The following is a 12,974-nucleotide window of genomic DNA, read 5'->3' on the forward strand; positions in this document are numbered from 1 at the left end:
GTCCTCTACCTGGGGGGACTCAGCCCCTGAACCCACTGCTCAGACCATGTCTGTAGCAGCCAGGAAGGCTGAGGTGCCGGCTGACCCATCAGGCGTCCAGACTGCCAGCCTGGCCATGGGCCAGACTCCCTGCCAGCTCCCTCCCACCTGTTCCCCTTGCCTGGCTGTCCATCCACCTGTCCTGAGGCTTCAGGTTGACATCCCGGTCACCCAGGCCTGCAGGGTGCCCCAGGGTCTGACAGATCTGGGGTATTAGGGCCTAGGCCAAGGCCAGGGCTAGGGGGTCTCGTCCCTGCTTGGGCCTCAGCTCACGACGTGGCTTCCATTGCCATGGGTCGGTGTCCCCATCTGCACCGTGGAAAATGAGGACACAGGTCAGGGTCAAGGCCTGGGAAGGTCCAGAGTATAGCAGAAAGAGCTGGAAGTGTGTCCATGGCCTAGACAGGTGTCCCTGAAGGTCAGCCCCCAGCAGCCCCCTCGGGAGGCTGGTGTAGATGTGAGCACGCGGGGAGGGAGGACAGAGGAGACACCGGGGCAGGCTTCTCGGAGGAAGAGGCACCAAGCTGGACCTGGCTGCTGGGAGGGTCTGGGTGCCTCTAGCCTTGCTGGTCAGTATGACCTGAGCCCAGGAGTGTCACAACGGGTCCCGCCTGCCCAACAGAGATCTGGAAGGGTCTGAGGCCGGAGGTCAATGACCTGGGGTTTTGGGGTCACGGTGAGTGAATGGGGTTCTGATTTCACTGACTTAGCAGGTATGGGGGCTGGATGGACCCTCCAGACCCTATGCCCTTTCACCCGTAAGCTCCGCGAACCGGGCACAGGATAGACAGAACCCCCGGGCTGTGCTGGCCCACCTCTGGCAGCCTCGGCCCCGCCCGAGACCCCCGTCCACCGCCTGCTTTCTCCCAGGATGCCTGGTTTCTCTCCAGGGTGGGGTCCCAGAATGCCAGGCCAGGAATGCCAGCTATGCGGGGAGGGCGGGCGGGCAGCCGCCCGCCGGGGGCGCGAGGGAGCAGGCGGACGCTCCGCTCTCTTCCCCGGGAACACTGCGGGCAGTGAGCTGAGCCGGGCAGTGGGCTGGAAAGATTGCAGCAGGCAGGACCCACGGAGGGAGCCGGCCTGCACGCTCCCCACCTACGAGCAGGGGCTGTTCTGCCCATCGGACAGATGGGCAGACTGAGGCCAGTGAGAGTCGGCGGCCGAGCAGACCTCCAACCCAGGACCCCAAGCCCAGAGAACCCTCTTTAGGATGCAGCCACAGGTACCTAGATTGTCGCTTCACTCCCTCACCACACGCGCAGATGGGAAACTGAGGCCTGGGCAGGGCAGGAAGGGGCAGAGGGATGGCTTTCTTTCCCAGCTGAGCCCCCTCCTGCCTCTGGCCCTCTCTCTGGGACACCCCCCCTGCCCACCACCCATGAAGCTCCCTTCGGGGCGCTCTCTCAGAGCCCCAGTGTCCTCATCTGTAAAGGGTGCAGTGGGGGTGAGGTGGGACAGTGTGGGGGACACCACTCAGGAAGGGTGGTCATGTTGGCTTGTCCCTCCCCTGCAGGGCCCCCCCACCCCCTTCGAAGTTCTTCCCACCCAGGCCAGTAGGGGGAGAAGCCATTTGCCAAGACAGGGCTGTTAGGCCCTATTTTCAGATTGGAACACTGAGCCTCAGAGCAGTGAGGTCCGGGAAGGTCCCCAAGCCCATGTCTCCCACTGAACTGAGCCTAGAGCCCCAGCAGGGGAAGACGAGCAGGCGAGCAGGTGTAAGGAACGCCAGGACAGGTGGGCTGAACACCACCGGGCCTTTGCACCAGCTGTGTCCAGCTCGGCCCCGGCCGTTCCAATCTGTCCCGCTCCTCCCCACAGGGGAAGGCTGCGGGGACCCTGCTGGTCCCAAGCTCTGGCACTGTGATGATGGCTTGGAGGGGGGCGTGGTCTGCAGAGTGACCCCAGACCTGGCAGACATTCTTATCCCCGTTTGACGTGTGGGAGCACTGAGGCCACACCGGCCGCTGCCCCGCGGGACTGCTGGGCTCCGGAGCCGGAGAAGAGCCTCTTCCGGGAAGGGCTGGGCCGACCCCTGCCCACCTGAGGGAGACGCTGGTGGGGACCCACTTTAGGTGGGCGTGGGGGCCGGCTGCCATCTTCCCAGGTATTTGCCAAGTTACTTCCTGGACAAGTGGACCCAGGCCCGCCTCCCTGGCTGATCGCAGATAATTAGAACATTCTTCAAATATTTTGCCGGAGGATGCCCGAGAAGGAAGAGTTATAAAGCGCCCCGGGCCAGGAGCGTGGGCTGCAGGAGCTGTGGGCAGCCAGGCCAGGGCCAGGGATGGGGCCCCAGAGGGAGACCGGGAATCCGGCCCAGGCCCGGCCAGCCTGTCCCCACCTCCCGGGGAGCTGGGGCGGGGTGGGGGCTCACGGCTGGGGAGGGTGCTAGGCCGTGTGCGGGGATCCCTGCGCTGGGGAGCTCACAGCCGGTGGGGGCGGACAAACCCTACCCCAGATAGCTTTCGGAAAAGCCTGAGGGGGTCAAGCACCCCCTGGCCCCCTGGGGGGGCAGGCGGGCGAAAAGGTCTGTGGAGGAAGGGCTCTGGAAGGAGAAGGAAGGTGCAGGGGCGGCGGGGTACAGAGTGATGTGGGTGGAGAGTGAGCGATAAGGGGGTGCCTGGGGCCACCCTCGTGGCTGACACCCGCAGCCGGGGCAGCTCAGCACCCAGAGGCCCCGCTCAGGCTCCGAGGCCGCCGTCCCGCTGTGTTGGGCAGGGAGGTGGGCGGCCCCGGAGGGCAGAGGGTGGGGAAACCCTTTCTTATCACTGCTGACCTTCCTGAGAGTGGTGCCTACCACCTGAGGACGCGGGGAGACCGGGAGGACCCAGGGAGGGGGAGACGTCTCCCCCTCCGGCTCCTGCGGCTTGTGGGGGGTGGTGAGTCTGGGATGTTGAGGTCCAGCTCCGTCATGAGGTCTGAGTTCTGGGAAGTACTTGGATGCTGCGTCTGTGTCATGGCGTGCTGTCCTGGTCCCAGCCTAGGGAACATGCCCAGGATTCTGTGGTCGGTTCGGGGCAGGGGCTCCTCTGACCCAGGAGCCTGGGGTGGGGGGTGGGCTGCAATGCGGCTGCTGCTCAGGCCAGAGAGAGGGTACAGAGGATGGTGGCCGGCCTGGCACGGGGTCCCCGCCGTGGTGGGGCCGGGTCCCCTCTACTGGGGCATCCCGAGCTTGGGCTGTGGTTTGTGGGGTCGGTTGCTGGGGAATTTGTAGGAGAAATGGGATACTGAGGTCGAGGTGCCTGGTCCTGCGGCCTCCTCAGGACACTCGGCCACATCAGTGGCCATAGTTTTAGGGCCCTGTGCACGGATCAGACGGCTCGAGGCTTCCTTGGGATCTGAGAGGCCCGTCTGCCACACGGTCCTGGGCTCGCAATGACACGATTTCTCTCTGGCTTTTTTTTTTTTTTTTTTTTTTTGAGAGAGAAAGAGAGAGAGTGCAAGCAGGGGAGGGGCAGAGAGAGAGAGATTGAGAATCCCAAGCAGGCTCCCCACTGTCAGTGTGGAGCCCGACCTGGGGCCCGAACTCATGAACCGTGAGATATGACCTGAGCCGAAACCAAGAGTCAGGTGCTTGACTGACCGAGCCCCCCAAGTGCCCCTCTCTCTGGCTCTTGAACAAAAAAGGCAGAGCTTGTCCCACCACTGGCAATGCACAAGGGATCAAAGCCCTTTGGAGGATGGAAGAGGAAGGCTCTCCAGGTAGACAAGTGACCACCCCCCAACTGTCTTAGGGGTCAGGGACAGCGATGATGAGGCATTGACCAGTCGGGGGGCGGGAAGGGTGGGTCCCAACCCCTGTTCCCTCCCACCCTCCCTGAGCTACTCAGCAGGTGGCTGGACAGCATGGCTCTGATCCCGGGCTCCCCACTGACGCCCCCATCTGACTCCTCTCTGGGCCTCAGGCTCCCTGGCAGTGAGGTGCCCCAGACGTTGTTACCTGAGGAAGCTGGAGGAGGGAGGCTGCCCCCAGGAGGCCCCCAGGCTGGGCTTTGGTAGGAGTGGGGCCAGACCAAGATGGGGTCTTAGCTAGAGTGGCCGAGGCCCGGAGCTCTGTCCTTTCCCAGCCTCGGACAGCACTGGGAGGCTGCCTGGCCGGACCTGGCCCCACTGGCGGGCCCAGCCCCTCTGGGCACAGGGCTGGCCAGCAGGGATGGCTGAGAGCACTGGGCCAGGTGCAGGCTGAGAGCGGGAGGGCACCGTCTGGCTGGGCGGGCAGTGGCCTCCACAAGCTGCTTCGGGAGGGGCTGGCACCCCTCAGGGGACACACAGGCAGGGCATAAGGGGTTGATATGTAATGCTCATGTTGTATTTCTTTTTTTAAAAAAAAAAAATGTGTATTTATTTTGAGAAAGTGAGCGAGCACACGCGTGCCTGTGTGTGCAAATGGGGAGGGGAGGAGAGAGAGGATCCCAAGCAGGCTCTGCGCTGTCGGCACAGAGTCCCACTCAGGGCTCGATCTCCCAAACCGTGAGATCACGACCTGAGCCGAAACCAAGAGTCGGATGCTTAACCGACTGAGCACCCCCCCCAGACGCCCCCGTATTGTATTTAAGTGTATTTTCTTTAATTTCTGTGAGAAAACTTGGAGTTTTCACTCTGAGTTTGTACTGCATTTTCACTATGAAGTTTGTATTGCAATATTTTGCTTTTTGGTTGAGATGTAACGTGCATAACGTACAGACGTCTCGAGTGGACAGCTTGGTGCGTTTTTACATATGCGGGCGCTCATGTAATCCATTTGTCAGCTTGGGAGAGGGAACAGTCTGGAACCCAGAAGGCTCCCGTGGACCCCTCCCGGTCCGTGCCCCCCCCCCTCCCCGCCCCCCGCCCCAGCTAAGGGTAACTCCTGGCCTCTATGTTGAAGGTGCGTTTTGCGTGGTCTGGGCCATTTCTCCCGTCTGGCTCACGCGTAAGCTGTTTGCCCTTTGTCACTGCTAAAGCCTCCCGCCCTGTGCACGTGCCAAACTGCGTCCTTCTGCTGGTGACGGACGGACGGACACCGGGGTTGTGGTTCCCGGTTTGCGCTGGGGACACCTGTGCTCGTCCCGTGGTAACTGTGAGGGTTTGCTTCACTTGGGTGCGTAGGCCCCAGACTGAATCTGCTGCGTCCGAGGGAAGGGCCGATCCACGAATGGACCTAGTCTCGGTGGGTGTGGTGGTGGGTGTGGACACCCGCCAGCTCCAGAATTGCCAGTTTGAGCGCTGGGCCTCCCGATCAACACAGCTGGTCCCTGATCCCCACGAGGGACTGGGTCCCGGTGGCTCGGTGCATGGAGATCAGGAACGGGTCCCCAGGGAGGGTCGACAATGGCCAGCCTTGAGGACCACTCACCACAGGCCAGAATCGTGTCCTCCTCCTAGCCGCTCTGACACACCCCACTTCACAGGTGTGGAAACCGAGGCACGGAAAAGTTAAGAAGGTCTCACAGCTACGAGGAGTCAGAGCCAGGGTTCCAACCAAGCTGGCCCGCACCGGTGCTCGTGTCCTAACCTCTGCCCCACCGGCTGCCAGCTGGGTGACCTGCCCAAGGCCATAGCCAGCGTCCCACCCCCTTGGCCAGTTCTGCAGCACCTGCTACCTGGCAGTGGCCACCTCGCCCCTCGCCCTCTGGCGTCCCCTAGTCCCAGAGGCAGCCCCGGCCCTTTGGGACCTCTGGCAAGGTAGGAAGATCTCCTATTGTCCCTTGGCACCCTTGATGGAGCCCAGAGCCGGGAACCCGCAGGGAGGCGCGTCCCTGCAGGACTCGTCCTGGCTTCCTGCCTTCGTCCCGAGGCCCCTGAACAGTGCCAGGGGATGACTGAAACGCGAGCGGCCAGCCCGGCTTCTCTGTGCTCGGGGCCACTCAGAACGTCCCTGCCAGCCCTCCCAGGGCACCTGGGTGGGCGGCTGTGGGCTGAGAAGCCTCCCAGGGTGGGGATCTTGCTGCTTGGGGGTGAGAGGCAGGCCCATCCTGTGGGCGGGACCAGGGTGCTCACAGCCTGCCCTCACTCCCAAACTGCCGATTATTCCAGGATGCGGCCTGTGCCCACCCTCCTCCCTCTTCCCTTCCCCCTTCCTCCCTCTCTTCCCCCCTGCCCCTTCTCCCCTCCTTCCTCCTCCTCCCCACTGCCCCTCCTCCCCTTTCCCTCCACCCTTCCCTCCCTCCTCCTCCCTTTCTTCCCCTCTTCTCCCCTCCTCCCCCTTCCCATCCCCCCTCTTCCCCTCTCCTCCAGGTCACCAGTTTTCAGTTATCACGTAATTTTGCCTCTTGCCGCTCTGGCGGTTTCCTGATGGGGGCCGGTAGCCCAGGGCTGCAGCCCCTGTCCCTCCAGGTGGCAGGAGCATGGCTGAGGGTCGGAGTGTGACAGGGCCAGGCCTTCTCAGGGAGGGCAGTGCTCAGACGGTGAACGTGTGGGCCGTAGCTGGTGGGGAAGGGACAGCGCGGCTGAGACGGCCGACCCCAGCAACGGAAGCCGTCCGTAAACCTGGAGTGATTAATGAGTGACCTTGGAGGATTTCAAGCAAGGGAAGGATGTGAAGCTGTGTTTGGGGACTAAGGAGTGGGCACAGCTTCCTGCTCGAGGCCGTCCACCGGCACTTGTGCACCTGCCGTGTGCGGGGCTCTGGACCCCAGCGCCGCCTTCCCCTGAGTTCTGGAAGCAGAGACCGGGCTCTGAGCCTGGCTGTGCAGCCTCAGGCACGGCCCCCAGCCTCTCTGAGCTGCGGTCTGCACATCTGTGACACGGGGACGCTGGGAGGGCACTGAGACCCAGCAGAGGCCCGTGTTACCCAAGATGGGCACTCGGAGTAAGTGTATTTGCTACTGTTAGTGGAGAAACGATTTCTGAATTAGCAACCTCATCTGATTATTTATGCTCCTGGCACAAAATAGATTCCCTGATGCCTTTGCTCCGCCTTTGACCCATGCGCTGGCTGCTGGGGGGTGGCTGGGGGCTCTCGTGTCCCCTACTCCGTCAGCCCCACACGTCCTGGGAAGCGTACAGGCGGGGATCAGCCAGGCAAGGCCCCTCTCGTCCCCTTCTACCCGTCCCACCTGTCCAAGGGTGCAGAAGTCCTGCATATACGTAGGGTTTTTAAAGCTTGTGTTCAAAGTCCACATAACATAGGGGCAGCCTGGGTGGCTCAGTCAGCCGATCATCCCCCTCCCTGCAGCCCCAGGCGACCACTGGTCTATTTTCTGTCTCTGGGGATTTACACCTGTCTTCAGGTCTTGGGGGCAAATACCAAGCAGTGGAATTGTTGGGTCCGAGGGGATTTTTGAGGCTCTTCCTGACGGCTGCCCACGTGGCCGCCGCCTTTTACGTTCCCGTCGGTGGCACACAGTTTCCACATCCTGCCAACACCTGTCATTTTCTGTTGTTGTGACTGAAGCCATCTCAGCGGCCGTGTGGTGGCACGTCACTGCCTTCGGTTTGCGTTTCTCTTCGCGAGCGAGCGGGAGTTAGAACCTCCTCGTGTGCTGGTTGGCCGTTTATGGCTCTTTGGAGAAATAGCTATTCGAGTCCCTTGAGCATTTTGGACTTGGATTGCCTTTCTGTTACTAAGGTGGAGGAGCTCTTTCAGATGTAATCTTTGAGTATTCACTCATTTGTTCATCCATTTTGCCATTCTGCAAACACTCAGGGACAGCTACAGGGGGAGCCCCCTGCCCCCTCCCCCCGGCCCACCAAGCCCCAGATTTAGCTCTGACCTGGCCCTGCTTGTGGTCTGCTGGGAAGGCTGGCTGTGGAACCAGCCACTGTGAGCCCGTGGGGGGCGGGTGGGGGGTTGTTACTCGAGAGACAATGCCCACCACCTGCTTTCTCAGCGCCTGGGGGCCAAGGGGTGTGAGCTCAGGGGGCTTTTCCACTTGGGCACAAGGCTAGCAGAGTTTGCCAGAAAGAAAAAGGCAGAGAGACCGGCACAGGCAGGCATGGCAGGGTGGTCGGAGGTCGGATCCCGGGGGGCCTCTGATTCTACACCAAGGAGCCTAGGGAGCTATGGATGGTCTCTGAGCAGGGGAGTGACATGGCCAGACCTGGGTGCTGGCAGGGGGCTTTGGGGGCTCCTGGAGATGGGAGACCAGGGCTGCAACATCTGCGTCGTCCCCTGGGATCCCCCCTCCGTCCACTGGGGATCCTCCCCCTCCAATTCAGAACCCATTTGTCCAAGCTCCTACCCCCAGCAGGGTTCTTACCCCAGGCAGTGAGCTTTGCAGCCTGGAGTCTGCTGGAAGACTTTGGGATTGGGGAGCTGGCTTTTAGCGTCCGGGATCCAGAGCGGGCTCCTGCCCGAGGCCTGGAGGCTGGTTCCCATCCATCTCATTTCCCCGGGTCGGTTTTCTGAGCATCTACAATTACTTTGGGCTGAATTCCCCAGATTCCAGCCCGCTCCCAGCCCAACCCGCCCAGATGATCTTCCTCCATGCCAGCCTCGGGCATTTCTGCCCATTGTGCCCGTGGGAGACCCAGGGGGGTCTTGGCCAGATTAGTGAGTGGGGCGGGCAGGCCGTGGGGATTGAGTGTCGCCGGGGCACTCTGTCTACAGCACGTGCTGCGGACTCATGCCACACGGGGACTTTCCCAGCTGGCTGTGGGTGCCTGGCTGCCCTGGAAAAACACTGACTCGTTTCTCTCAAGAAAGGGGCCGGCAGCCAGTGGGGAGGAGGAGGGAACTCAGTGGCGCTGGGAGGCCAAGGCCAGGGACATCAGCTTTGGGGAGCCCCTGGTGGTCTCCCTCATTCCCACACTTTGGCCCTCGCTAAGCAGGCCTGGTCTGCCTTCTGGAAGCTGGATGCCACTTTGAAACTCAGCTGTTGCCCAAAGGTCTGCCAAGATCACCCCCACCTCCTTCCAGCTTGCCCGCCCTTCTCCTCCGGGCGCTCGAAACCAAATAATGAGTTTTCCAGCCTCTGCGGAAGAACAGTTCGGGGGCCGCTCCGAAAGCTATACAAACTACCACGTGACCCAGCAATTCCACTCCTAAGACTGTGCCCCAGAGAAGCGGGACAGGGGCTCAGACCAAAGCTTACACGCCCATGTTCGCGGCGGTGCTGTTCACGGTTGCCGAGAGGTGGGGAGGAACCCCGCGTCCGCTACCTGGTGCCTGGATCCGTGCAAGGTGGTCCCTGCTTACGATGGAGAAGGATTCAGCTATAAAAGGGCACTGGCACCTGCTTCAAGGGGGCTGAAGCCGGGAAACAGGATGCTAAGTGAAAGGAACCAGCCACAAAAGGTCACACAGCGTGTGATGCCATCGATATGAAAAGTCCAGAATATGCAAATCCACAGGCACCGAAGACAGATTGGTGGTTTCAGAGCCTGGGAGAATAGAATAAGGAGTGACTGCCCAGGGGACTTGGGGTTTCTCTTTGGGGGCGGTGAAAACGTCTGGGAACACGGTGGGGAGGTGCCTGCATGGCTCACCGCTGCTGAACTGACTGCACACTTTAAAATGGGTAACGTTGGCGCCTGGGGGGCTCAGTCAGTTGGGCGTCCGACTTCGGCTGGGGTCACGATCTCGCGGCTTGTGGGTTCGAGTCCCACGTCGGGCTCTGTGCGGACGGCTCGGAGCCCGGAGCCTGCTTCGGATTCTGTGTCTCCCTCTCTCTCTGCCCAACCCCCCCCCCCACCACACCCTGTCTCTCCCTCCTTCAAAAATAAATAAACATTAAAACAATTTTTTTTAAATGGGCAACGTTATGTGGTGTGGTTGCCACCTCCTACAACAAACACGCGGATAAACGCCTCAAGTTAGGAGAGAGTGAGCCCGGCAAGTGCCCTCCTGCCCCGGGCCTCAGTTTCTGGCGGGTGCCAGGTTAATTCCACGGCAGCCTCAGGGGGCCACCGGGGGGCATGCGATGTTGCAGTAAAGCAGCCCCACCCAGCCCAGCACACGACAGGGGCTCAATTCACATCAGCTCCTGGTCCCTCTCCTGAATCTACCCAGTGATCCAGAAGCGAGGGGACAGTCTTTCTCCCTGAGGCCATCTGGTCTGAGCCCCTGTGGTGGTGGTGGGCTGGGAGGAGTGGATGCTTTATACTCCCATTTCATGGACGTGGATACTGAGGCTCAGAGAGGCGGCGTGCCTTCCCAGGGCTATAGATGGGCTGTAAATGGAGTCAGGAGCCTATGGGTTTGGCTCCCAGCAGGGCCAGCCGGCTCAGCAGCCTGCCTGGGCCAGGAACCCCAGGGGGAGCCCGGGGCGTGCGAGTAGTGGGGAAGTCTGATGGTCAGCAGTTGGGGAGGCTGCGGACAGTTCGGAGCTGATGGCTGTCAAATCTCAAGCGTGAAGTTCTCGGACCCGAAGGGTCTGTGTGTCTGGTTCAGAGGCATGGGGGAGCTGTGGTTCTTACGTTCTGGGTGACCGTTGGTTCCTGGATTTGTGACCCTGGTTCTTGTGGTCCTGAGGCTGAGAAGGCATGGGCGCGAGCGCCTTTTCAGGCTGGGATCACGCCTTGTGGTCAACGGGAAATGGCTCGTCCGGGGCAGGGATCTGTGTTTGGCTGCCCGGTGGGCAGAGCTTGGCCCATGGTGGGCGCCCGGAACCCACCGGCTGGTGGCAGAGACTGAGGGAGGCGGGGCGGCAGGCAGAGGGCTCGGGGCCCCGCGCAGCCACTCACCTGCCCGTGTCCTCTCCCGTCTCCGCAGAGCGCTGTCGTCCGTCGTGGCCCTGGGAGCCAACATCATCTGCAACAAAATTCCTGGCTTGGCCCCACGGCAGCGTGCCATCTGCCAGAGCCGGCCCGATGCCATCATCGTGATCGGGGAGGGGGCGCAGATGGGCATCAACGAGTGTCAGTACCAATTCCGCTTCGGACGCTGGAACTGCTCCGCCCTGGGCGAGAAGACTGTTTTCGGGCAAGAGCTCCGAGTAGGTAAGGGCGCCTCCGGGCTTGCGGGGACCCCCCCCCCCCACCGTCAGGGCTTCAGGGCCACCCAAGGCCAGGCGAGGCCGGCCGGTGTCTTTGCGACTGTAGCTCCCTCTGCCCCCTGCTCTGCGCCTGGCCTGGGGGGGCAGGGGCTCGGGACCCCAGGGTCCCGTGTGCGCGGGTGAGGGACCCCTCGCTGGGCTGTGGGGCCGGAGGGCGTCGTTCCCGCGAGGCTGTGAGCCGGCCGGCCGTGGCAGGCAGTGCAAGCGGTTAGAGCCGCATCCCACTCGTGCGGACGCTGTGTGGACCTAGGCACACCCCTGCCTCGGTTCTGTCCCATCTGGAATGGGACAGCAGGAGTTCCCGCGTGGCGTCTGGGGGCAGGGGGCCAAGGCGAATGGTACCGTTTGTGCGCAAGGAATTTCGGGCAGAGGATGCTGTACAGGCACGTGTGGGAGCACCGAGGGAGTCTGCCAGGCTGTGGGGGAGGCTGGGCAGGCAGGGCGGGTGGAGTCGGGCCGGGGAAGGGGTCGCGCCTCCCAAGTCTGTGGGCAGTCCCACGGGTGCCATCTCACGTCCTCACAGCCCTGAGGGAGGCTCTGTGGTGCCCATCTTACAGGGAAGGAGACTGAGGCCCAGGGAAGGGCTTAAAGGGAGACGTGGGACCTCCAGAGCTCGACCTAGATCAGAAACCGGCTGTGTGACCCTGGGCCTGGCGCTCGGGACCTCAGAGCCCTTATTTGCGACACGAGCTCTGAGCGGGCGGGCCCTCCCCTGGGTCCCTAGCACCCCTCCGGGGCCTGCGTCCTGTGGGTTCGATACACAGCTGTCGAACAGGCGAGGGTGCGGAGGTGATGCAACCTGCCTTCCAGGAGGGGCAGATGGGGGAGCGATAACTTGGGGGGCACAGCGCCAGACATGCAGGGGGGCCCTGTTGTTTCAGACCCCAGCCTGCAGGCTCAGCACGTCCTTCCGATCCCAGTGGGCCGAGGAGCCACAGCTGCCGGGACCCGGGCCAGAGCCAAGCCGTGCAGGGCTTGGAGCGCCTGGCGTAGGGCTGGGGGTGGCGCAGGGGAAAGCCCCCGGGGCCCCTTTGTGGTGAGCAGCCTGTGGGTGGCACCTGGCACAGGCAGGAGGGTGGCACCACCCCCTCCCTGGGGCCCCGCCACCCAAGTGCAGCTCCCAGCCCGTTGGGGAGGGAGGAGTGCCCGGCCCATCCCCCGCAGTGGGGAGGGCGTCGGCCCGGGACCTGCTTTGTGCTAGGTGCCCGCTTGCCTATCTGGCCCCCCACCCCCCCATAGGTGCCTCCTTGCCTATCTGGCCCCCCACCCCCCCACCCACGTGCCTGCTTGCCTATCTGGCCCCCTGTGCCCCCCCAGGTGCACTCTTGCCTCTCTGGCCCCCTGTGCCCCCCCCAGGTGCCTCCTTGCCTATTTGGCCCCCACCCCCCCGAGGTGCCTGCTTGCCTATCTGGCCCCCCACCCCCCCAGGTGCCCGCTTGCCCATCTGGCCCCCCATCCCCCACCAGGTGCCCGCTTGCCTATCTGGCCCCCTCTGCCCCCCCCCAGGTGCCTGCTTGCCTATCTGGCCCCCCACCCCCCCAGGTGCCCGCTTGCCCATCTGGCCCCCCACCCCCTCACAGGTGCCTCCTTGCCTATCTGGCCCCCCCATGCCCCCCCAGGTGCCTCCTTGCCTATCTGGCCCCCCACCCCCCCACCCACGTGCCTGCTTGCCTATCTGGCCCCCTGTGCCCCCCCCAGGTGCCCGCTTGCCCATCTGGCCCCCCCATCCCCCCGCCAGGTGCCCACTTGCCTCTCTGGCCCCCTGGGCCCCCCCCGAGGTGCCCGCTTGCCTATTTGGCCCCCACCCCCCCGAGGTGCCTGCTTGCCTATCTGGCCCCCCACCCCCCTAGGTGCCCGCTTGCCCATCTGGCCCCCCATCCCCCCACCAGGTGCCTGCTTGCCTATCTGGCCCCCTCTGCCCCCCCCAGGTGCCTCCTTGCCTATCTGGCCCCCCACCCCCCTCCCCGAGACTCCAGGCTCCAAGGTGGCTGTGAGCACCGCCCCCTCCCCGCACAGCCA

General features: G+C 63.2%; 1 protein-coding gene across 6 annotated transcripts in view; it reads left to right on the forward strand.

Annotated features, from left to right (window-relative positions):
* WNT7B (Wnt family member 7B) overlaps positions 1-12,974 on the forward strand; it is a 48,605-nt gene that overhangs the window by 13,085 nt on the left and 22,546 nt on the right. For 4 of the 6 annotated variants that reach the window (XM_058741004.1, XM_058741008.1, XM_058741003.1 and 1 more), the window contains exon 2: positions 10,673-10,899. In XM_058741004.1, coding sequence (XP_058596987.1) covers positions 10,673-10,899 — 227 coding nt within the window. Of the gene's footprint in view, positions 1-1,045; positions 1,262-10,672; positions 10,900-12,974 lie in introns of those variants that run through there. The other 2 variants (XM_058741009.1, XM_058741006.1) reach the window with 2 other exon arrangements.

The sequence above is a fragment of the Neofelis nebulosa genome, chromosome 8 (assembly GCF_028018385.1).
Source record: "Neofelis nebulosa isolate mNeoNeb1 chromosome 8, mNeoNeb1.pri, whole genome shotgun sequence".
Classification (NCBI taxonomy): domain Eukaryota; kingdom Metazoa; phylum Chordata; class Mammalia; order Carnivora; family Felidae; genus Neofelis; species Neofelis nebulosa.